The 26,832-nt window shown below is 41.4% G+C and overlaps 1 protein-coding gene across 1 annotated transcript in view; it reads right to left on the bottom strand.

Moving 5' to 3' along the window:
- The window catches only part of NRCAM (neuronal cell adhesion molecule), a 138,504-nt gene that overhangs the window by 52,920 nt on the left and 58,752 nt on the right, over nt 1-26,832 (bottom strand). The window contains exons 21-27 of the mRNA XM_015415280.1: nt 26,513-26,628; nt 21,778-21,982; nt 20,605-20,727; nt 14,119-14,295; nt 2,144-2,209; nt 1,571-1,696; nt 403-549 (exon numbers count right to left, since the gene is read on the bottom strand). Of these exons, the coding sequence (XP_015270766.1) occupies nt 403-549; nt 1,571-1,696; nt 2,144-2,209; nt 14,119-14,295; nt 20,605-20,727; nt 21,778-21,982; nt 26,513-26,628 (960 nt within the window). The remainder of the gene's footprint in view (nt 1-402; nt 550-1,570; nt 1,697-2,143; nt 2,210-14,118; nt 14,296-20,604; nt 20,728-21,777; nt 21,983-26,512; nt 26,629-26,832) is intronic.

Genomic DNA, 26,832 nt, shown 5'->3' with positions numbered 1-26,832 from the left:
TTCCCCTTTTCCATAGGCCACTACTCTCAGAAACACTGAACAGACAGAAAATGAAAGAATACATGGCCCTGTAAACCATGGTTTGCCTAGCTGTTTGGAAGGTCAACACATGGTTTGGATGATAAACAATTGTAGCACAAATTATGGTTCAGTAGGATGTTTGAGTTACCAATATATGCAAGCACTAAAAAGGGTCCCAAGAACAGGCATTCATGCATAACACAGTAACAAAGAGAACTGAAACAAGAATGTGTTCATGGAAAATACATGCTAGTGTTGCTATGAGACAGACAATTTATCTGTACTTCAGAAAGAAAAAAATCAATGTTTAAGTATTGTAGTTTCAGCACTTAACACATCACAATTCTGAATGCAAGGCAGAATTGGTATGGTGTGCCTCACCTGGACCTGTCTCAAACACAGCCTCTGAACTGCTAACACCAGAAAGAGCACCAACCCGAACTTTATATGATGTTCCTGGTGTTAATCCCTTTAATACAAAGAAGCTCCGGGAACCATTTACATTTTCTTTTTTCAATTCTTCTTTGCCTACAAAATTTTTAGGAACACAACACATTGCACATTTACATTTACTGTCTTAAACTTATTTAACACAACCTAAATCTTGCATGTCCTTCTCAAAAATATTTTGCCTGTATTTCCTACTATGAAACAGCTTAGTAAATTGCAATCTCCAAGTGTTCTCTCCTATTTATTGTAGTAAGATTTTTGCCTCAAGATAACTAAGAGGAGATTTAACAGAAAGAAATTGCTATGGACTTTAACTGATTGGATTATATTCTTATTTCATTTTCTCAATAACCAGCTTTTCAAACTCTAAAGGTGGAGAAAAAAATAAACGGTACTTAGGTTTTCTTTTCATTTTTCTGAATTTCTACACTTCTAATTAAAAGAAAATTCTACTATATGTTAAACCATAAAGTAAGAAAACCCTAGATTATAAAAATAAAAATTGAAACATCACAGAAACTCACGGTTCTAACTAGAAGAGACTGTATTATGTAAATTAGCTCAATAAACATTTGCCACAACCAAACAGGCTTCCTCATACACTGTAGAATGATAAATTTTCTGTACAGAAATCTACATGAAAGGTTCTCCTCTAATAGCTAGGGCCAAATGTGTCTTTCAAAAATTCTCCTGATCAGCTGTTTGGGAGAAGGAAGATGAGATGTGCCTTCTCTTCCCAAGTGAACAAGCAAATTGGCAGGCTCCGAAAGACCTTGGTACATGTGGTTGGCTCCCTGTATGCATTCCTATGGATAGGTGAGCTTGAAGCCCTGATGTGTGTGGTCAACCGAAAGTCCAGACAATACAAGCAAACAAAGCTCTATGGGTTTGTTTTTAGTATTAAGCAATTAATAATTTAGATTAGATTTACAGGGATTGTTATTTAAATGTAATTCATAACAAAGCAGTTTTTAAAAAGCAAAACTAGGCTTTTTTTTTTTTTTTTAAACCTAGGTCAATATTGGACCATTTTCTCATATCAAAATGTTTTGAAATGCATTAACAGTATTGAAAAGAATTCAACGAAATATCTTCTTACTGCCTGCCACACCATATTCAACATAAATGTTCTCATGATCTGGACCCTCATACTCCCAACTGATATTGGCATAGGTCTCAGCAGCTGCTGCAGTAACATTTCTGATCCTTGGATTAACTGGTTGCACTGAATACACAAGAAAAAAAGAGCAAAATATGAAATTGTATCTTTGTGTTTTTTAAAAAATTCAACTATACCTATTCTAGTAATACGAATCTTATAAAATGCAATAATATTCTTGTTTTCGTCATGCTAAATTCGTGACTACATGATTAGCAGGCATTGTAATAGAAGTAAGAGAATGAGTCTTATGAGTCTTACAAATCCTATGCTCACAGTAGGACATGTATGGATAAACAGGCATAGAGTCAGTGCTTATGAAATTTACTGCTCACTTAAAAAGGCAAAGACCTGAAATTCTCTAGATTACGGAAAACAGCAAACATCACAACAAGCATATGACTTCCTGTTTTTATGCTATTTTGAAAATTCCATAATATCCTTTTTTTGGGTAGAAGATTGCTTTTCAGATGTTTTCATGGTGCTTTACATTGATAAAGTAAAGAGTAATACCCTTATAAAATGTTGGATGGACGGGATGCATTATACGGGAGGTTTCAAACTGGTTCTCTGAATATCCTTCATCAGAGAAAGCAGGAAAGAAGAAAAATAAAGAGTAAAAATATTTGCACAATAAAAATGTTTCAAATCAGTTAATATCATCTTACCTGTTAAATAAAACAATGCATGCATAAACATGTAGTCATGCTGGTTCTTTAAAAAAACCAAAACATTTTACTAGATACAAAAGGTTACCAAATGAAAAGAGGAATGAGTTTTGTATACAACATTCAAGGTACCTTGAAAAGATAATCACTGATCATTCTCCACCCAGTCCAAATAACATGAACTTTTATCATGGGGAGGGATCTTCCAAATACATCCAATGTTCAACATCTATGTTTTTTAATGGCATTCCTAGGGAGTTGTCTTAGATACCTTTGTGGAGCAAACTTCTACGCACTGTATTGCAGATAGCATTATTCTATCATAGCATGCTTTCAGAGAGCAAAGAGTCTCCATGCACAGCCTGACTTGGACAATAAAGTACCATTTTCCCTACTAGTTCTGGAAACAGTGCGGAATAATCTGTCAAGGGAAGTTTATGTCAAATGAAGCATGAGTCTTCATTGGCTGCAGAAAAGGCAGAACAGCCAATCTGAGCAAGGCAGCTGGTCTTTTGCCTTGCTGCTCCCTCTCACCTCAGCTAGGCTAACCCCCTTTTGTGGCAGGAATAGAGCAAGTTGCCTTGGATGGGTAGGGTTAATTGGCAACCACCCTGAGACATCAGCATGATGAGGGTGTGTCTGGAACAGGCCGTCATGTGCCTTGCGGCTGGGTGTGCTGAGAAGGAGCACCCTTGGTGCTTAGTAGCATATTTTTAGCCTTGTGGCACATCAAAGAAGAGGGATGGAAGCTGGGTACCTCTCTGCACATATGACTGTGTAGGTAGTGATAACGCTGCTTAAATTGGGACCCAGGATGGATCTGTCCAGAAAGCAGACAATATGAATGCCTAGCACAGCCTGCCCTCAAAATCATCAGCATATTGAAATAAGTAGTGACATAGGGCTCTTCCGCCTTCTCATTTTCGTCGCTTGTGTGCCCCAGTTGCTTTGGGGGGGATTCTTTTTTGCATGTGTTTTGCTCCATCTAGTGGTCGCTTTGATATTACATCACTGTATTTCTGGCATATTTCCCTGCAGTTTAAAACTACAGGGAAATATGCCAAAAGTACAGCGATGTAATATTGAAGTGACCACTAGAGGGACCAAAGCACATTTGGAAAAGAAGAAAAAAAGCAATGGGGGCACAGAAGCAATGAAAATGAGAGTGTGGAAGAGCCCATAGATCAACCATTGATGTAAACTGAATACAGTTAAATAAATAAACTAGTTGAATCTGTGCTTGGTATCTTGTGTTCTCATTTGGAGGGTGCTGGGTCAAACTCAGAGGTTTTAAAACATGTTTGGTTCTTCACTAGGGCCTAAGAAATATAGTTATATATATATATATATTCAAATATTGCCATAGGAGACGGGCACTGCTTTTTGAACTTGCCTCATCAACACTTTGCATAAAATCAGCTTTGACATATGTGGTGACTCAGAAAAATATGCCTTGCATGATTCAAATGAGTGCTCTAAAATGACTCTCTATACAGATTAGAAATGAAAAACTTGCTAAAGTGCATGGCTATCTATCGCAGTCAAGTGATCTGCTGCAAGATCAGTGTTCTTTGCACATACTTCATCTTACCTCACTTAAACCAATTAGGAGTCCTCAATGTGCAGGGCATTATGTGCACACTGCAGAACACAGGTCTCAGGATTAGGCCACATCTGATTTTTATTAGGCTGCTGAAGAGATTTTATAACATATTGACTGACATTTTATAACTTATTTTGAGATATTGCACCACTATGAGGCTACATTAAACAGCAGATTTGGGGTGCCATTAAAATGGCAGAGACAGACAGACAGTCAGTCCTGTGCTGTAAGGAACAAACCACCAGGGAATTCTCCTGCACAGATCTTGCTGAAATGACTTTTTGCACTTTCTTTTTCAACAGCTTTCTAATAGGTTTGGCTGACTGGATATATCTGAAGAGAGTGCTGGAATCACATGCAAAAATTTTCATTGTTAAGTGTATGGAGCTCTTCTTGCCTGCCTAGCTGTCATTCTTTTCTCTCCAGAAAATAGGCTGACCTACTGAATTAATAACTACCCCTTAACCACAGACGCCAACTAAGAAGTATTCCCCCAAATGTCACAACAGGAAAAGGAAAGGGAAATAAGGTGCATACTAAAAACAAAAAGGGGTAAAACTGTATGAATTCAGCCCATGTCAATATGAACAATTATGGAAATGAGCAAAATGCAAATTAGCATACTTCAAAGGGTCTTAAATCCTCCTAATGAAATGTTATTTCCACCCCACTCTACTGCATTTTATGACAATTATTTCTGAAACTTATGAAGTTTACTTATTTATATGGTATTTCTTTTTATTTTATTATATGCACATAGGTTATCTACTCCCTCCATCTTTTACTCATTTAACTGTTTCATTACCCTTGCAAAAGTACTCTTCTTGCCATGAAATGACAAATCTGGCAGAAATATAGTACAGCTTTACACTACAGAAGGAAATTTTGGAAAACAGAACAAAAGTTTTTAGAATAAAACCCAATATTTCTAGGCACACAGTATGGATTTTCTCAATGAATTGCCTTTGTATCTGCAGTATCATATATTTACAACATACACTTAATCCATGCCAATCTTCATTAAAGATAGGTGACATTTCCTACTGGCTCTGACTACCTCCATTCGAAATATCTATAAGGAGATCATATATATCAGTGAGGAAAATATCTCAAGGAAAAATGTGTAAGATTATAAGTATGATGGGGTGACTGTTCTATTATTAATGTCTACAGGACATCAGGGATGAGGTGTGTTGCTTTATCACATTTATAGGCTATTTTATTAGAAAGACTTCAGACTAAAGTGGTCAAGCGTATAATAATTTTTCTCTTATAATTCTCTTTTTGTCCGTTTCACATCAGTATAGTTGAATCTGGTTTACTGTATGCTCCTTGTTCAGAAGTTTTTTCTTTTTAATTTCCAGAACCCTTTATGAATTACTCTGCTTTATTTCTGTTAATTGTCTTGGTTGTTTCCATGGCTATGAAAGAAACAGAACAATTCCTTAAATGAGCAATCTTGATAAATACTGCATTAGTTTGTACATTCTAAAAGTTAAAATAAAATATCATGGTAAGTTATAATATTTTTTACCAAGAGCCGAAAGGCAGGAGACCATGGCTCCAGTTGAACTAACATTAATTCTGACTGCAGTACTACATACACTTATCAGGAGAGTAAGATGTAGTATTTGGAATGCGAAGAAACTAAGATGGTGTCGTGTGAAGAGTGCTGATAGCTACTCTCAGTAGGTGGACTTTATTTTTAGCTTATTCTATTTATCGGTTTTAGTTAATCGCCCCTCGGATTTTCACCGACAGGAAGCAGTTCACTTGAGCAGCATTGTTTAAAGCTTTGGGAGTAATTTGGCTTAATGCCGAACCGAAAACGCCGCCGCTCTTCTTCTGATATAGCCGATTTAAAAGATGGTAAACTACAGAAGATTGATAAATTTGTCTCAAATACGCAGTCTGGAGCAGTTAATCTTTCTAACAGATATGCTGTGTTGGAATCAGACTCCCCGGTTCTTCCGGGAGAGGAGGAGAGAAATACTTTGGCAGAGACAAATATACAACAACATTGCTGCCAAAAGCTGCCAGCTATGATAATGGAGCTTGTTTTAAGGAAGCAATTCTGACTTCACAATCCTTGGCCATATTATTTGACAAAATTAACGCCATCGATGCTAAAATAAATAATTTGGAGGAGGCTGTTAAGAATTTTTTTTGTGTCAAGGGCAACAGAGGGGAGAGTTAAAATAGACGCTGGGGTCATACAACAAAGGAGACAGCTTGCAAGTGATTTGCAGCCTGCAAAGGAAGCTCTCGAGAAGCAGGAGTGTAGTTCTCTGATACTTCAAAAGAATCGCCTGGCAATTTCTTTTATCTCACAGACTGATTATTTTAGATGGAGGAATTTTGATATGATTATCCTCTCTCTGAGTCAACTGCTCAACTGCAGTACTTCTGAGATTGTATTAAACTCTTATTACAGGCTCCCTAGAATGGGGGCTTTCTCCAGAGTGGTTTTACAGTTCAAGAATGAAAATATCCCGGCAAAGATGATGTCCCTGCAAAGCTTGCTATATAATCAATATGGAATTTGGGTGACTAGAGTTTTTAAGAACAACATGTGTACCTCCCTGCACTCTAAGACTCTTATATTAGAGAAGTCAAAGGGGAATTTGGATGTCTCCCCCTTCAACAAGAAGCTAGAATTGAACAGTGCTTGTGAGCCTGGCTCCCTGGAATGTAACAAAGGAAGGGAGATTAAACTTGGGACGACACCGAAGTTACCACCCCGTGATAATAAACACAGAGAAATGGTCACTCAAGATGGATTGGAAAAGACTCACTCCCCATCTCTGTGCCACGATTCCAGCCCTAGCCATGATTCCAACTTGCACATAAGGACACAAGATGAATACTTAAAGGCAGAAGTGTCTCATAGACGGAAGTCAATAAACTACCAGAAAGGGGTGACACTAGAGACGGAACTGGATTTAAGAGCACACCAGGTGGTCTCTATGTCTTTGGGGGGCCCCATAAATGCTAAATCCCTGGCTCTTGAACTGATGGAAGATTTAAGAAAATCCCCTACTCTGTAAGGTTCTGTGTTTGTGGTTCAGAGGAGATTGAAACAATCGAACATGTATTTCTCTATTGTAGTTTGTATGAGGACATTCGGGCAGCCTATTTAGAAGATATTCTTAAGAATGAAGCCAAGCAATCTGATGACAGAATGTTGTATCGTTTACTGGCTTCACAAAACATAGTGATTATTGAAGCGGTTGCTAAGTTTTGTAACTGCCTTATAATGAGGATGATGTGTGTTAAACCCATGAACTGAATGGCGATTGTGTATGATTCTGATATGCCAATAAAGGTTTTGAACTGAATAAAGTATTTAAGCCACTGGAACAAGTTAGTCTCAACTAATATGCTTTGAATACTGATTTTTAGATAAAAAAGATCTAAAAATCAGTAAGCTATTGGCCGGCGCGTTGGGCGGTCGGTACACCAGCCAAATTGCCAAACTCTCCCCGGCCTCCCAGACCATGCCAGTACACTCAATGCCCGTGATTCTCGGCGGTGGGAGCACCCTAACCTCCCAGATGAATAGTGCCACTCCCCCCCCGCCCCTTAGTCCGTGATTGGTGAAGGACTGAGAACCCAGGCGGGGCCAACTGGGAGAGCGCTACCATCTCTCCCTCCCGCACCCAGGTCTCGGTCACGCACGCCAGGTCTACATTTTGGTCCTGCAGAAAATCCCTAAGGACCATGGTCTTATTATTTATAGACCTGGCGTTGCACAACACCAATGTCAGAGGGGGATTATGTTTCCTAACCCCACTGCCAACATCCCTTGGGATGGGCCGCAGGCTGGAAGGGGGCCGAGCTTTCCTGTTTCTCCGCCCCCTTCCCGTACTTCCCTGCCTGCTCCCACCGCTATACTTCCCCCTCCCCAGGAGCACTGGAATTCTCTGGCCCGACGTCATTACTTTCAGCAGTCTCCGCTAGCTTCAGCAAGCTTCAGACCGCTGATCGAGCAGCAGCAAAAGTGCTCAATCTTTCCTCCTCAGACATTCACCAACCTACCTTTTCCCTACCTCCATCTTTAAGAGATTTAGTCTTCCTATAACCCATCCTGGGTATAAGTTGGCACTCCTGAAGTGTGTGTGTGTGTGTGTATACACACACACACTATATATGTTCTTTAACAAAGATTTCAAAATGTTTGAATTGTTTCATACAATATAATTTTTCTGCTTATGTTCGTAATTCATTCACGGAGTGTCTTTATATTTATACAATCTCCTCCCGTGAACTCTCATTTTTGATATATATCCCACCTCAAGGTTGGCAACCCTAGTTCACCTGGAGGAAATGGCTACTTTGGAGAGTGGAGTCACATTTACCCCTTTGAGGTCCAAGCCTTCCTCAAACCCTACCCTCCCAAACTCCACCCCTCCAAATCTCTAGGAATTTCCTAACCTGGAGTTGGCAATCCTATCTCCTTCTCACCCAACAGCCAATATATCTTTATCTGCCCCTCTGACTTAAGCTTTCCCTCTCCCCCACCCTTGGCAGCCTCTGCCTAGGAAAACTGTTGCCCAATTGTGTGGTGCCAGGTACAATCAAGAATTGTAAGGTACAATCAAGGATTTGTGGGGTGGCACCTCACTTTCCCCTGTTTCTTCCCCCCCACAGTAATTCCTCTTTCCCCCCCTCCCATACCCTCCCCTCTCCCCCCGCCTCATTCTTTCCTCCTCAAACATTCACCAACCTACCTTTTCCCTACCTCCATCTTCAGCTATCTTTATTATTTATTTACTTCATTTTACTCCACCTTTCTTCTCAGTGGGGACCAAAGTAGCTTACATCATTCTCCTCTCCTCCTTTTTATCCACACAACAACCCTATGAGATTAGACCCTCTGAAGCTCTAACCACTAAACCACACTGGCTTTCATAGGGTGGCTGCTGTTGAACTGTAGCAGGCAGCCAGGCTAGCTGAGTCATGCAAGTCAGGTGGTATCAAGTCACAGACGTTCCTTCCAGGCCTAGGATTACCAGCCTCCAGGAAGGACCTGGAAATATCCCAGAATTACAACTGATCTAACCCAATGGGGAAAATGACTGCTTTGGAGGGTGGACTCTATAGCATTACATTTGGCTGAGGCCTCTCCTCTCCCCAAACCCTGCCCTTCTCAGACTCTACCCCAAAATCTCCAGGGATTTTCCAACCTGGAGCTGGCAACCTTAACCAGGCCTTGTCCCAATGAGTTCTCCCTCAAAGGCCAAAATAGGGCTGGAAAGGTCTCTGCCCCCTCCACCTGCCTTTTTACTGACAGAGCCTGAAATACTGTGGTTGTCTAATAACAGCCACTGAGGGAATCTGTTGCTTAAAGCCACAGGTGCTCCTTTTATCATTTTTGGATTTTTAAGATGCTCAGTGTACTTTTTTTTTAGATTTTACATTTTTTCCTGCAAACCTAGGGCCCTTTGCAGGTTTTTAGAAAGATGTGTCTTGCTCATTCACAGCTCCAGTCAACAGATTTAAGTATCAAAAGATATCCTGACTTCGCTATTAGAATATAAGATAATGTTATCAGTGAACATATTTTTGCAATGGCTTTCATTGAGTAAAATTATGTGCATGGAAACTGCACGCCTTGATATAGTTATTTACTATGGAAAATTTTGATTTGGGGATTCTTCTGCCTGAGCAATACATCATCATCAATCCAGTGTCAGCAAGTTATTTCAATTTTCTGAACAATTTTCTATTTAAGTACATGTGATAATCATTATCAAAGGAGGAGAAAAATGGGCAATTCCAAAAAGATTATGCGGACCATGACACGCTAATAATATTTCAGTTAATGAATTCACAGAGCTTCTCATTAGCTAAGTGAAAGAAATATTGGCTGGCAATTGGCAAAATATCAAAAATATTTTTTACTAACAGTGCTCTATTTTAGTAAAGAATATTCCTCTTTGCACAGAGCAGAACAATACTACTGCAGCAGAATGGTGCCAAGCCCTTTCATAAGATTCCCAGAACTTTCCACAAACGGAACTGCACACCTGCATGGCCAGGAATAGCAGTGAATGTACCAGCAATCAACAGTCACTGAATATAACACATGTATCACGTGGTACATAAATATTGCAGTTCCGCACATACACGATAATATGAAATGGTTTGGATCATTACTATGTTACTATTATTGAATCAGTACTATATCATATGTCCTTTTCTTGCAGTTTGTAATTTGTTAGGAAAGACATTGCTGTACATGTAATATGAACAATATCCACAATGGAAAACATGTAGAAAAACATGTAGAAAATTGGTGACCCCCCCCCCAGATTCTGCAACAATTATTCTGATAAGAAACACATTTGAGTTTATACTTTACTGAACTAGTATTTTTTTTATACTGTCCATGGGGTTTTCTTGGCAAAAATACTGGAGTGAGACGGGGACGGCAAAGGATGAGATGGTTAGACAGTGTCAGAGATGCAACAAACATGAAATTGAGCAAACTTCAGAGGACGGCGGAAGACAGGAAGGCCTGGCGTGATCTGGTCCATGGGGTCGCGAGGAGTCGGACTCGACTGTGCGACTGAACAACAACAAAAGAACTACTATTTTAATAAAGTGCCTTATTACAATAACCCCCCCCCCAGAAATTAAGATCTAATCTGAATTCTGAAGTGTACTGTAATACTCCAAACTACAGTACTTTTATATATTCATTCAAAACATCTTTTGCTATTTTTTCCTCGAGTTTTAACTTTTTAAAATGCAAATTCCCAATTAATTTGAGAATTTCTATTATAGCAGATAGCACATTTGGCAGCCACTGTAACATATCCAGTGAAACAACAGCTAAAGGGAGCCAAAAAACGTATACAAGTATAAAACCCATTTCCCTTGGCTTCCATTATTTGCTAACACCTTGTTTCTAGCATCCTGTGCCAGATCTGATTTATAGAACACTCACATTAAAAAGTGGGTGGCACTGCTATGAACCAAGTACAAGAGCTGCCTCCTCCTTGTCTGTTCCTAACATTGGTAGTAGTCTCACTGTCAGGGACCCTGAAAGAGGAGGATGCAGCCCAAGCAGCCTGCTTCTGAGAACTTACATCAGCTGCACTGCTGCCAAAAGACAGGCTGAACCACACAGAAGGGAACTCAATGCAACCTGATTAACTGATGATCACTTCAACTGGCAATGTACAAGCTGATAGAAAATAGACTCACTTAAAAAAAATCCATGAAGGCAGGTACCATGCTAAATAAATGAATGAGTGTCTCATAACTTCCATAGCTAATGTTTCAGTAAATTATTCCTTTATAATTATTCCTTCTCTTTAAGCACTGTATTCTTAAAATTTAGAAATGAAAAATTCAGAAACAAACAGACAAACAAACAATAACACTATTGTTGCTAGGGTATATTTTACCTTTAATTACACCTATATTATGTGGGGAAAAGCAGTGTTAATGGAGGAAAATCAAAAGGGCACTAAGTATTACAACAAAGGTAAAGGTAAAGGTTTCCCTTGCTCTACACATTAATATTAAAACATACAAACATGCAGTTAAAAAAAGTATTAGAACTCGGGAATAAGAGCAAAAATCCACTTACAAACAGTGATCATAAAATCCTATGTTAATAATCATGCATTTGGTTTATGTATACTTGTTAATATTCAGTTTCAAAAATTAGTAACATTCTTGAATAAATATCTGAATCTTATAGACTATCAACCTGTCAATCAACAGGTATTATACACACACATGCAAAATAACATTCAACAAAAAGTGCTTTAATATTGACGATGTGTGAAACTTTGCAAGAACATTAGGCGTTACCAATTACTGTTTAATACTTTTTACAGTAACAATGAATTGGTTCCAAATGCCCTGAATGGAAAGAGTTTGCAAAGTCTTTTCCACTTTCTTCTTCCTTTAGAACTTCCCTTTACCCCGGCAAGCCTTTGGTTGGGGGTTTGGTGACTCTCCTGAACAATATGCCTCAGTTTTGTGCAAGTAGAGACCATTCTGCTTGTGTGGACGGCAGTAATTTTTTCCCTGGTCCTCCCTGCTTTCTGCAAGCTGTACGGGAGAAGCATGGCCAAAACTTACCTCCATTGGCAATTGAGGTCCAACCTGCAGTATTTTGGGGGTGATGGTGTGCACCTCCCCGAGTGCAGCATGGACATCTGGTTCCATTGAGTCCGGATGCCTGCTGGAATGGCTGCAGGTTTAGGAGCTTTGGCGGAAGTGGGGCACAGTGTTCCCACGTCTTTGGTGATTTGGGCATTGGAATGGATCCTTTGGGGGGGAGGCCTGGCCTGCATGCATGCCTCCCCCATTTTGGGGGCTCCCATAAGGGGCCTTGGGGTGTGGAGTCACTCAGCCGCATGCCCAGGTGGGGGCTGCCAACTGGCTTCCATCTCCAGGTGGCAAGGGGACCAGATGGAGGCCAGTGCTCACATGTGTCCCGGTATCCTGTCACTCCACAGGCAATCCCCCAGCAGGCGACCTGAGGAAGGGTTCCAATGGGCAGCAGGCAGGTCCCTTGATGCTTGGATCTGTCCCTGTGCTGTGCCATTGCCCCTTTGCTTGTATCAATAAATAAGCTGTGGCCATGTTCTCCGAAAATGGATTCTGTGCACGTTTGATTCCTTCCACAGCCAAAACTAACTTCTGCCAGCAACTGCAGTCCAGGAGGGGGGGCGGAGGCCAGAAGAAGGCAGGCCTGCCCGTGTTGTGTCTGCTGGCAGGGTGGAGTGGGTCGTATCTCCGCAGCCTGCCTCATCAGGCTGCGAGTTGCATCATGGGAGCAGGGGGAGGGCCCACGGAAGCTATCTGGGGAAGCCCATGCTGGGCCCTGGGCTCTTCGTTGCAGTTTGCTGGCTCCTGGATGCCTAGCTTGCCAAGCAGTGCCATGGAAGAGGATACAGATGGTGCACATGGTACCTTATGGTTACAGCAGCAACACTCCCAGTTGCACATACTGCTCAATGCCATTAAGAAAAGGGAGTGCAGGTGGCTGTTGGGTAGTGGGAAGGGTTTTGAGTAGGCACATGAAAAATGAACAAGCAGGTAGGAGGGTAGAGGGGTGGGGGCAGGAAGGAGGTATGAATGAGAGTCCTGGATGTGGGGAGAAGGGGGCCCCTAAGCACTCTCTAACCTGGACCAAGCCTTGGGGGTGGTTCCACTGCTGGCATATGTGCCCTCCTTTGGCTAAGGTTAATGCACTTGGTGCATCCCTGTCCTACCCCACAGCCTCAGTTTAGAAGTCCTCCTCCTTTTGCAGATTCTCCTCTGGAGCAGCTTGGATCAGGCATCCTCAGCAGCAACCTCCCTTCCCATTTGTACAGAGTGCTGAATGTCACACGCCCTATAGGTCTTCTTACCTCTAATGAGAACTCTGGCCCTTGTGATAATTGGGCATTTCTGGGGATTGCCCCCCACATCATAGCTTTCAATCAGTTGCACAAGCACTAAGGCTTTATAAGCATCTCTCTGTGCAGTGGCTGCCCAATAGGCAGTGACCTCCTCTCCAGACTAGAGCAGCTGCCAGCTTGGGGTAGATAAGTCCCCAACCTCTGAAACTTAAGTTATTGACAATGACTTAGTGTGCATGCAAAGGTTATTTCTGGATGGCAGCTTTCTGTGCTCCTGGCTGACTTTGTAGTGAACACCTGGAAGGCATGAGAAGTAACTCAGGGACAGACAAATATGTCTTTCACCAAAATACATGCATTCGCACTAAGAAAGCAATGATAGGGATTGACTGTCTCTTTCTACTTAGTAGACTAGACGGGGACTAGTTTTCTGTGAAGCACTGAAGAGCACAACCGGAGAGGACCAGAAATGTTGAATATATACCAGTCTCCAGAATTAGGGGCACTTGAATGAGATATTCACATAATACAGACACACTGTACCCAGCCCAGCTAAAAATGATCATAAGATCATGGATTTCTTGTCACTGTAGGCCAATTTGAAATGACTATGTAAGTGAAAATTGCTAAAGCATAGCTTTTCTGGTAAAAGCAGATGTAAGCAATTATATGAATATATCATACCCAACTTCTCTTAAACATCAACATTACTGACATTTTTAAGAGCATTAGTTGCTACTTAAAAACCAAACCAAACCACTTCCTAGGTAAAATCACATTTATATAGTTAGATAAATCTGGACAATTTTTAAAATTTAAGTGAACCCTCTTTATACATACCCATCTTACCTTCATCCATAATTGTTACTGCCTCCTCTGTTATTTGACTTCCAGAGCCAATGGATGTTTTTGCATAGAAGTAAAACTTGTATCGAGTGCTGTAATTTAAGTTGCTTATTATCACGGTAGTCTCATTGGCTGGAATACTGATCTCCTCCAAGCGACCTAATTCATGTGTGCTATTAACTGTCATTGTAAGATAGTACAAAGAATAAAGTTAATATCTAAGTTGGGCCTTACATTATGTAATAACAGATGCTGAATCAAAAAGCTTTATGCCAGATGCTGCAGTCCTTTTCTAATCAGAACATACCAGAATTTTATTGTGTATATAGCCAAAGGCCATCACAATACAGAATTAGGATAATAAAAAGAAAATAAGTCTAATCATCCATAGGTAAAACAGCGATTAAAAAGAATTTTTGCACCAATAAATATGGACCAGTTATAAACAGTAAAATTGTAAAATAATAAATCCACTTAGTCATAAAACGGTTAATTTTCTGAAGCTGCAGTCTTAGCCCTGATTTTTTTGGCGGTCAAGGTGAAAAGAGACACTTTTTAACTGACGAGCGGATCAGTATCAGATAATAGAAAGACCAGCTTGTCAATGTCAGAAGAAAATTTTTGTCCTGTTAGCAGATTATCAAGAAATTTAGATCTAACTGCTGTATACATAGGACAAAACAGTATGTAGTGAAGAATGTCCTCTGGGACTGAGGCAACCCGTACAAGAACGTAAGGCCAGCGGTATTTGAGACTATCTCCCCGTGAGTAGAGCCATTGGTATTGTCTGAAAACGTAAGGAAGTGCCTTTCTGAGATTTTGAGATGTAATATTCACTAGGTAAGGAGATCTATCATGATCTCTTTTGAATAACTTAAACCAAGGGGAGAATTTAGACCTAGAGTTGTAAAACTGCCCAATAAAGCACCACATTTATAGATCCAGTTTCATAAGTTGGTGCCAATATTGAGAGCCCCCAACAAATTGTCTGGAATAGAATAGTAGGCAAGTATGTTGTTGTAACATGTAGACTAGAATGTGTCTCTACGTGACATTAGTTGAAAGCATTGTTTGCTAAATATGTTGGAAAAGGCAGTATTACCTTTATTCCAGGATTTGAGTAAAGCAACGCAAGGAGTCATCTGATGAATAAGTTTTGAATTGATTCCAGGCTGGAGATTATGTAGTCCTTCCAGCCCCAGACCTCTATGCCATAAAGAAGATGGAGGATTGCCTTATGAGTAAATACATTTACTGCTGGATCTACAAGGGATCTACCTTTGGTGTGATAAAATCTCAGAATTGCACCTATTATTTTTTTAGAAGTTTTAACAGTATCCAAATGTATTTTCCAATTTAAGGTCTCACTGAAGGTCACTCCCAAATATTTAAAAGAGCTGCATTGCTTAATAGCCGTTCCATGAATATTCCAAGAAAACTTTCTGGGCAGTTTTCTAAAGACCATAACCTTGGTCTTGTTATAGTTTATATCAAGAGCCTCCTCTTTACAGTATACACCAAGTTGGTGTAGCAGCCTTTTTAATCCAATTTGTGTAAGAGAAATTAAAACCATGTCATCTGCGTATAATAAAATTGAAATCTTCTGATGACCAAATGACGGAGCGACAAACTCAGGTACTGAGAGCCTATGAACTATATCATTTATGTGCAGGTTGAAAAGCAGGGGGGCAAGAACACATCCCTGCTTAACCCCCCTAAGGATTGGAATATCTTCTGTCAGGGAACCTGAAGTGCCCAGTCTAATCTTGGCAGAAATATCTGCATGTAATTCCTGAAGAAGAAACAGCAAGCGTTTATCTATATTTGTGTTGGCTAGCTTCTTCCAGAGGCAATTTCTAACTATAGACTCAAATATGGCGGCCACGTCTACAAATGCTACAAAAAGGCCTTTGGTGGGACCATTAGTCCCCGAAAGGGCTAAATGATAAAGGTTTTGGCAATGCTCAACTGTGCTTTGTCCCTTTCTAAAGCCAGCTTGATTAGGATATATTATATGATTAGAGGTTTCCCAATCCTCCAACTTGTGCAACAAATATTTACTGTAAAGTTTTGCAGTAATGTTCAACAAGCTTATGGGACGATAGTTTTTTGGATCAGCCTTATCACCTTTCTTATGGATTGGAAGGAACTACAATGCTCAGCTTCCATCCAGAGGGGAAAATGCCTGTTTCATTGATCTGGGTAAAAACCTTGGAAAGCACTGGTGACCACCAATCAGGAATAGACTTGAACAATTCTCGAGGAATAAAATCCTCCCCTGGAGATTTCCCCACAACTAAAAAAGTGATGAGACCTTCAACCTCAGATTCAGTGACAGGGGGCCAATCAGGTAGTGCAGAAAATTCAGAGGAGGAAACCTGCCTCTGTAAACCATCAGTCAGAGGTGGGGATGAGGACACTCAAAAATGTTACTAAAATGTGTGTACCAGTCCTTTCCTGAGATTTGGGCTTTGAGTTGAAGAGCAGGTTTGCCAAACCCAAAGGAGACAAGTTCCCAAAAGCGCATCTCTCTTTTCTCTGTAACTGCCAGGGCTAATTCATGCCACAAATGCTTGGCATGCTCAAAGTTTTTTTGTTAGAGGAGACTTTTGTATTTGGATCTTTAAAAAGCCAATTGTGCTACAGATGTTTTATCTTTACAGTAATGAGTTAAGTGTGTGCATTTGCTTAACACTTTCCTGGACAATTTGCATTCCTGGTCAAACCACCCACTGCTATAAGAACATTTAGATTTTAGAGGTCTGTTTGTTTGAGAGCATGGGTTTTTGTGAGTTGATAATCTCTTAAAAAAAATTGATAGAATCACTACCAGACTGCGGTAATATCTGACGCCGGGACCACAAAACATCATTTGTCAGAACCTGAGCCTGATCTGTGGATAATTGGTCTGACCCCTTAATTCTCCTGGCCCCAGGAAAGGTATTGTCTAAAGAATCTAAGGCGAGTTTAGCCTGTTTAAAATTGAGAAGAAGTCTCAAAGGACAATGGTCACTCTCAACTCTGCTGCCCACTTGAAACCTATCCACTAGATACAGAAAAGTAGGCAAAATGGCTATATAATCAATTGTACTGGCCCAGTAAGAGGACAGGTAAGTATAAGTACCACCAGAAATTTCGTACCATGCAAAACACACAGATTATAAAGAGAAAGCAACTCCAGTAAACATAGTCCAGACTTGTTGATGACTGAATCTTGAGAAGATCGATCAAGAAGAAAGGCTTGTTCAGCTATCATAGTCTTGGCATTGGCCGACAGATCACGAGAGCCAGAGCCAATCCTGGCATTAAAATCACCACAGAGAACAATCTGGGCATTAGGGTAGCGACTAATCACGGATTCAAGAGAATCAGATAATAGCTCCCAGAATGTTTTTTTGTCCTGTGATGGGAACCTAGGGGGGCTGTAGACATTGGTAAGTATAAAAGAGCCAGTTTCTTGACCTTGGCCTTTTCTAATCCATTTAGAGAATTATTCAGTTTTTGACATGAAAATGGTTTACATAGGCTAGATCCTGCTGTAATATTTTTTCTTTTCGGAGACTCCTTATATGTAACATCTGTAAATGCACCTCTCTGTAGTGTTTTAAGGTGATGTGTGTTATGCTGCCTCCTTGCTTTCCTTAGCATTTCCTACCTATTTTTCTGCCACCAAAGGCTCTTGCCATAGAATTTTGAGTTGGACCCAAAATACAGGACTGCTTAGCTATATGTGGTAGAATGACAGCGCAGTCAGGCTGTGAGGTAAAAGTGGATCCTTTACTCTAAATAAAGCAGTTGTTTTCTCCTAAATGTAAATATAGGAGAACAGTGTAAGTTTCAGTAAAGTTCCTAAGAGTAATGGTGCAGAAAAGTACAGTTAGGTCCCGGTCACATGGGCCGGATATCGCAGGGGGGAGGCATGGCTAATTGCCCCGGCGCAGTTTGATCTGCGATTACGCGATCACACGTGCCAATGGCACACCACGGGTCTTTCCCTCTGCGCCGGTGGGTAAACGAGGGTAGCGATCACACGACAATCCTGCAGAATGGCAAAGAAGCGGCACGGCGCGATCACACCAGCAATGGCTAAGCGCCACTGCCGTGACAAACGGGGTCATTTTTTTAAAAGCCGAAACGGCACTTTCGCTTTCCTCTTTGTGCACATGCGCCGTTGGGTGCTTGTGCACATCTTGTGGAGACTTGGGGGGAAAAAACCTGTTTGCGAAGGGACATGGGTGGGCGCCAGATGCCACCACCGGAAACGCGATCAGACGCCAGCCCTTGCCCCCCGATTTCCGGAAACTAGTACCTCGGAGGTACTAGTTTTTAATTCTGCATCTTCGGCGGGAAGCCTCGGGTTCGCCACGGGAGCTCTACGCTTCCCAGATGTTGTGGAGTGATCTCGCCCGGAAAATCCGCCTATCTTCCGTCTCTGTAGTGTGGCTAATGCTCCGTGTGATCGCAGCCTTATTCTTTCTCTCACAAAGGCTTATTTTTTCATGCCACTTAGGCTAATACTTCCACAAAGAACACAGATTTCTTTCAGACTCCACACTTTACCCACTCAACTCTCTTCCCACTACACACTGAACAAACTCTCTCTCCAAATCAGTCAACTGTGTCCCCCAAGGGTACAGCTACCATCCAATCACAGCACACTTCAGTCACAAATCTAGCCCCCCTCTTTTTTTACTCTGTAGGCCTACATTTTCACCCACAGAAAATTACATATAAAACTTCACATTAAATCACAGAAATAAACACAAACACACACACAAAAATCTACATAGCAAAACATTACACTCCCCAATTAAGATTTTCCTCTATATCTCATGCTAGGGCTGTGAGAAAGACGGCATATAAATGAAGTAATAAATAAGGCAATTCACTTTTTTTTAAGCAAGGCCATCTTGGCATGCTTGCTATAAAGTGGAACTAGGCTTGGAGGAAGAGCAGACATGATGTTGACCTCTCTCATCTGGGACCATGGCTCTGCCTCCCCTCCCCAGCTTGTGTAGTCCTGCTCAGGGACTACACAAAGGACAGACTTCTCTTCCCACCAATTATATAAGGGGCCAGTGTAAGACAAGGCCCATTTCCAATTCCCCAAGTAACGTTTGGATATAATACAAAGAATCATATACCTGATTAGCATAACACAGTATATGGGGAAAGGCATAAGGAATTTCTGTGACACGTCATTCACATTGCTTGCCAAAGTGAGTCGTGGGAATGATGTTCAGTTTCACCACACCATTATATATCCTACTAGTTTGGTGTGAGAGCCAGTTTGGTGCAGTGGTTATGTACACGGACTCTAATCTGGGAGAACTGGGTTTGATTCCCTACTCCTCCACACACAGCTGCTGGATGACCTTGGGCAAGCCATAGTTGTCAGAGCTGTTTTTGAAAGAACAGTTCTGGAAAGAGCTCTCTCAGCCCCACGTATCTCTCAGGGAAAGGGAAAGGAGTTTGTAAGCCACTCTGAGATTCCGAGTGAAGGGCGAGGTATAAATCCAGTGTTTTCTTCTTCTTCTGATATGTCTGTTGTATTTTCCTCCTCAACATCATGCTGGCCAACAGTGCCAAAGATTAATAATGCTACATAATTTAATATTTTTTCTGGAGATTGCTTCATACGTTTTATTTCTGCCTTTGGAAGTACAGAAACATGCTAAAATGCAGCATTTAAGTGTTCCATAGTTGAATTACTTTATTTATATCCTGCCTTTTATCCTCAATGGGGACCCAAAGCAGCATACATCATTATCGTCTCCTCCATTGTATCCTCACAACAACCCTGTGGTGTAAGTTAGGCTGAGAGTGTGTGATTGGTCACCCAAGGTCACCCAATGATCTTCCATGGCAAAAGGGCATGTGAACCTAGATTCCCCCAGATCCTTGTCCAATACTCTAACCACTGTACCACACTGGTTCCCAGTTTGCACTATGGCTACACATGGATGCATCTCTGAGCTGTTTGGAGCTTTCTGAAGCTTGTATCCACATAAGGAACACATTCTTTTTCTGTGGTGGTCCTTTGTGAAGCTGAGAAAGAAAGAAAGCCTGTGACCAAGTGATTTACAAACCCTTTTACCCCTCTTCCATTTTATTCCAACAACAACCCTCTGAAGTAGGTTAAGATCAAAGAGAGTGACTGGCCCAAGATCAGCCTATGACTGATATCCGAACTTGGGTTTCCCTGGTCCTAGTCCAAAACTCTAACCACTACACCACACTGGTCTACACTGTGGTTGAATGTAGTCTTCAACCTACACATTGCTTCTTCCAAGGAAGGTTATTCCTTCAAGATGAACACAAAATTTTCAGCAAAATGGATGTTTTGATTTAATGTCATTTGCTCTCACTTGAAATACTGATGTAATGCCCCTTCCCACATAAAGAGATGTTGTACTTAGCCATACTAAAAGCTACACTTCCATTTTAAGTGAGTAGCATATGTATAAATAAAAAGCTCTGTAAACTTACTTGGCTGAAATTTCAGTGTATATCCTATCAAAATACCATTTGGATGAGTAGGTGGTCCCCATTCCAAAGTGAGGGAGTCCAAACTTGGATTAGAAATCTTCAAAAAGGACGGCGCACTGGGAACTTTTAAGAACATAGTATGACACATTTTAAGGATAATATGACAGAAATAAAATCCAGTCTTCATATAATACAAAGATTAATTTATTTACAACTTTTAGAAGTATACTAGTTGTAATGATGACCTTCATGTTCATACATGAAGTTATCTACTGATTTCAGTGGAGTTTAACTCTAATTCGGTATGCTTATAGTGTAATCTTACAAAATGTTTCCTTCACATAGACTCCAGTAAAATTCTGATCACTGTAAGGACTGTAAGTATTAGTACTATCTATCTATCTATCTATCTATCTATCTATCTATCTATCTATCTATCTATCTACCTACCTACCTACCTACCTACCTACCTACCTACCTACCTAGTACTGCTCATAGGGCTATCACCTTAAACAGAAATTAGAACCAAAGAAAATATTTTAAAAGACCTTACAAAGTATTATTTCTCTTATATTTGATTATTGCGTCGATGAATTTTGCCACTGAGAGGGTGACACAATCATCGGTATTAGATAGTGGCTGTGACACCTGGGCCCGCACATTTAGCGGTTCCATATCTTTAAGTAAAGAAGTGACTAAATTAGCCCTCAAGTCATCGAATATAGGGCACTCCATAATCATATGTTCAATGGTTTCAATTGTAAGATATGAGCATCTGCATGTTCTATTAGAGTATGATACTTTATTATATCTGCCCTCCAAAACTGCCAAGGGAAGAACGTTCAGTCTTGCCAAAGTAAAAGCTCTTCTTAGTTTTGGGATGTATTAGTATTATGTTGTTATGTAATAGCAAGAGAAACAGATAAAAAGCCTTTAAAAATTGCAATTAAAATGCAATATGAATATTTCTGAGTTTTTCAGTCAGAAGTGGGTTTTAAAGAATACTGGTTTTGTTACTGCATTCTTTTCCTAAAGCTGGTGCAGTTTCCTCCTTTCTTTGTATAATAATCTACATGCTATTTTTATGAGATTAGGGAAAATGTTCACAGTTAAAATATGTCACCAGTAAGTCTAAAAACTTCAGTTGTATTGAGCAGTTTTCTAACTGCATACCTCCTTCAGGAGTTGTAAATTTCTTTTCAGGGGTTGCTGGTCCTTCTCCTTTCCCATTAAACACTTTAACATTCAGCTTGTAAGAACTATATGGCTCCAGTCCTGGTAACATCCCATGCGTCTTATTTCCACTGAAAGTCAATACCTTTTTGTCTGCATGCCGCTTACTTTTTCCAGATAAGGTTTGCACTTTCCAGTAGTAAATCTAGACATCAAACATAAGCATTTATCAAATCAGGATGTACACTATGGTAAGATGTTGGTACACCTAGATGCATATCTGAAATATTGAACACTAGGAATAAGGCCCATTGTAGAAAGAGGCTCTGTAGAATAAGGCCCCTCCTCAAACCCCACCCCTCTGACTTCAGGTTTCCATCTCCTCCCCCCTCCCTGTAGCCTCTACCTAGAAAAAGTACATTCTCCATGGTGGTGACCAAAGCAGCTCACATCATTTTCCTCTCCCCCTTTTGATTTGCACAACAACCTGGTGAGGTAGGTTAGGCTGAAAGTCTGTGAGTGGACTGAAATCACCCAATCAGCTACGACAGGAAGAAGCTGGGTCTGGTAGACCCTGCTCTGAAGTGCTAACTGCTATGTCACACTGGCTGTCACAGGGGGCCACCTCAGTGGGGTATAATGACTAAGCGTCCACCATTTTCTAAAAGGGAGCTGATCTCTGTCATCTGGACAGCAGTTGTAATTCTGAGTGATCTCCAGCCCTCACCTGAAGATTGGCAACAATGGTTTCCCAGGTGGAAATGGCTGGTTTGGAGGGTGGAGTCTATGGCATTGTACATGTCTGAGGTTCCACCCATCCACAAACCCCACCCTCTTCAGGGTCCAGCCCTCAAATCTCCAGGAATTTCCCAACCTGGAGTTGGCAGCCCTATCTCCTTCCCAGCCAACCATCAATCTACCATTATCTGCCCCTTTGACTTCAGCTTTCCATCTCACCACCACCACCTGCAGCCTCTACCTAGGAAAAGTACAGTCTTTCTTTGCAGGGAGGGACCCAAGCAGGAGGGAAATGTCCTCAGCAGAGTATAATGACACAGAGTCCACCCTGGAGTGGACTCCATGATGGAGTGAGCTCCCATCTCTAGTTCCAGCTCCTGCCAACCTAGCAGTTTGAAAGCAAGAAATTGCAAGTAGATAAATAGGTACCACTTCGGTGGGAAGGTAACAGCATTCCGTGTGCCTTGGTATTTAGTCATGCTGGCCACATGACCACGGAAACGTCTTCAGACAGCGCTGGCTCTTTGGCTTTGAAATGGAGATGAGCACCGCAACCCTAGAGTCGGATTCGACTGGCTTTCGAGTAAGGGAGCCTTTACCTTTACCACCCTGCAAAGCAGCTGTTTTTCTCCAGAAGAGCTGATCTCTGCCATCTGGAGAGCAGTTTTAATTCTTTTTTTTTAATTTCAGAAATAATACAAAAATTTAATTGTGAGTGACCTCCAGCCCTCACCAATGGTCCCCCAGGAGGAAAAGTACAGGATCTGTACAACAACCCTGTGAGGTACAGGATCTGCACAACAACCTTGTGAGGTAGGTTAGGCTGAAAGCCTGTGACTGGTCTGAAATCACCCCCTCAGCTTCCACATTGCATTTTGACTCAGCTTGAACCTGGGTGTGGCAGACCCTGGTCTGAAGTGCTGTTACGCCTAGGGTAGTCAACCGCCAGGTGGAGCCTGAAGATCACCGGGGATCACAATTGAACTCCAGACAACAGATTTCACTCTCCACCTGGAGAAAATAACTGCTTTGGAGGGTGGACTCTGTGGCATTCCATTCAGCTGATGTCTCTCCCCTCCCCAAACTCTGGCTTCCATAGACGCCACCACAAAATCTCCAGGAATTTCCCAATCTGGAGCTGGCAACCCTAGTCAGGACTGGACCCAATGAGTTCCCCACAAAGGCCAAAGGATGCCTGGAAAGGGCCTCCTGCTTTTGCCTTTTTACTGACAGGACCGAACTTGGTTGCTTAGCTGGAGCCACTGAGGGAAATGTTAGCCCCACAGCAGGAGGAGAAGAGAATGATTTGACAGCCAGTGGCTGACCTCAGTAGCCAGCCTGTGGCAGAGGAGCCAAGCAGACGTAGCAGTGTTTTTGTCAGGAGAGAGAGCCGTTTTGGCAGTTTATTCTGACAGGGAACAGTGGCCAGGCTGGCAGTGGGCGGGGGAAAGGATTGGACCCAGCACCCAACCAATGGCATGCAAGTACTCTTGAGTGGTTGTTGATGTACCAGTGTCTGATGGAGTGCACAGCACAACCAATGGGAGAGCTGGAAAGTGCCAATACATTGGGCTTATATATATATACACACACACACATATATAGGACACTGTAAAGATGCAGATTATTTCCTGAATTTGGTTGCTTTCATGCAAGTCACATTTAATTCAAGGGCAGATAAAGACCAGTATCATGTCTTTTGAAGCATGTCTCACTGAATTAAAGCATCAGTCCCAATATAGATATTGTTTTTAAGAGTAGCTATCCCCCTGACCAACCCTAGGCCGTAGAAATATTTAGTCAATGATGATTGAAAAGCATTTATTTTGGACTTGATTTATTTTTAACATTTGAAAAGGTTACATAAACTTCTACCTTAAATAGTATAGCAGCATACGAATAGCAATTGTATTGGGTGTTAATATATAGCACTTGCCAGTTTTATCTAAAACATTATTTGTGTATTATCTGGTTTGATGATATGATTAAAAATATGGATGCCCTAGCTATTAGCAGAGAAAAAATATAGTAGTGCTAATATTGTGACTCACATGTATTTCCCTCTCGCAATAAAAAGTCAATGCTGCTTAGAAAATATTTTTTAGCTAAAGTATGAAAACCAGAGGTCATTTCGGGGGGGATCGCGGTGGATCGCAATTCCCCCGGGTGAGGTACGGGGGGCGGGGCACGTGACGAAGCTCCGCCCCCTGCTTCCGGCCACCCCGCTTCTGGCCCTCATTCAGCCAGGAGGAGGCAGGAGAAGAGGGAGGGTAAGTTGCTTCCTCCCTGCCTCTCCTCACCCCTGCCTGCCTGGGGCCAGGGAGGGCCTTCGTGGGGCTTCCTTGCACTCCTGCCGGCCTTGCAGGTCCACCGCCAGGCCCCTCATGGGGCTCGGCAGTGGAGCTGCAAGGCCGGCAGCGGCGGCCGGGACCGTTGGGGACGGGGTGTGTGGCCTTATGACACACTTCCGGTGATGTCAGAGGGTGTGGCCTTATGACACACTTCCGGTGATGTCAGGGGGTGTGGCATATGCTAATGAGTTATGCTAATGAGTTCCCCTGGCTCTTTTTCTACGAAACGACCCCTGATGAAAACAAAAAAGCTCCATGCTGAGTCATTTGTCCTTCATTTACAGAACTATTCTAATCACTTTTCAGGAAGCACTTTTGAGTAAGAAGAAGAGGAGTTGATTTTTATATCCACTTTTCTATGCCTTAAGGAGTCTTAAAATGGCTTACAATTAGGGCTGGGCACAAACTGGAAAAATGTGGTTCATGGCTTGCAGCCAAACCACGAACTGAATTGAACTGGGAGGCTCATTTGTGAAACAAACCAGTTTGTGGCCCCGCAAACCCCATTAAAAGGGACTACAGTCCCTTTAAGCAAGGTTTGCAGAAAGCCTGAAAAACAGCTGAGCCACTCAGCTGTTTGGGGCTTTCTTCTGCAGTCCTTTTAAAATTTAAAGGGACTGCACAAGAAAGCCACAAAAACAGCTGAGTGGTGGGGAGCAGCTCCCAGCCGCTCACCTGTTTTTGCAGCTTTTGCAGGGAACAGAAAGCAGGGTTTAAAAGGACTAAGAGTCCCATTAAACCTCTGTTTTCTGCTCTATCCACAAACTGCCATCAACTGCTTTAAAGGTTTGTGGAAGTTCATGACGGTAAACTCATCATGAATTTCACTTTGCAAACCACGAACAGGGCAACATTCCTGATGCATTTTGTTTCATGATTTGGTTCGTGCCCATCCCTACTTACAACCACGTTCCCTTCTCCTCCCCACAATAGGCATCTTGTGAGGTAAGTGGGGATGAGAGCGTTCTGGGAGAACTGTGACTGGCCCAAGGTCATTTAGCAGGCTTCATATGGAGGAATGGGGAATCAAACCTGGTTCTCCAGATTAGAGTCCACTGCCCTTAACCACTACCCCATGCTGGCTCTCTCTAAAGGATATGCATAGTCAAGGTAAAAATCTTGATAGAAATTAACCCATGGCCACCCTTCTAGGTAATGCAATAAAATGGTTCAAGTTGAAAGCAGATGTAATATCTACTTCACCTAGCCCTTGCTGCTGAAAACAAGGAGCTTTACTATTGTTGGGGGAAAACATTACAATCCAAAAACATTACAATCTAAAATACACAGTCAGATGCTTCCTTCTAAACACACAATTGAAGGAAACTTTGCTACAGTGAATATTGTTTAAGAAACTTCTGTGGACTGAATATTGAAATATGCAGACACAGATATAGATTTTATTGTACAGAAATAGAGCCACCAGAGAAAGAAGTATTAGTGCTAATGAAATAAGATTTTATTATTGTAAACTTATGAGGCAAACTGTTTTAAGGACAAGTATGATTTACCCCCATTTATGTTTTGTGTTGTATTGTTTTGTTTTTTGTATGTTTATATGTGTGTTTAGTTTCAAAAACAAATAAAATTCTGCCCCTTGGGGCACTTCAAAAAAAAAAAAAAAGAAACTTCTGTGGATAACATACATTGTACCCCCGAAGATGGCCTCGGACAAGGTTTAGTGGAACTGGATCCCATCGCACTTTTGCTAAGGTGCTGTTTACAACATGTACCTCCAAATTTTCTGGTGCAACCATTGGTACTGTTGGGGACAAAAGTAACAAAATTCAGGTTAGAGCCACCCACATGAATTTGTATAATATTTCGGGCTTCATGAATGTAGAAATCTAGTGGTGCATCTATGTAACAAACACTGGGTTACAATATGATTACTTCTGAAGCCTTAGATAAATACAGAGCTTGTACATAAATAGCAAAGATTATTGCAAAAATCAACGCAAGAAAC

The sequence above is a fragment of the Gekko japonicus genome, unplaced genomic scaffold (assembly GCF_001447785.1).
Source record: "Gekko japonicus isolate JY-2015 unplaced genomic scaffold, Gekko_japonicus_V1.1 scaffold453, whole genome shotgun sequence".
In the NCBI taxonomy this organism is placed as follows: Eukaryota; Metazoa; Chordata; class Lepidosauria; order Squamata; family Gekkonidae; genus Gekko; species Gekko japonicus.
The sequence above is the reverse complement of the archived record's forward strand: the minus strand, read 5'-3'. Positions and strand labels throughout refer to the sequence as shown.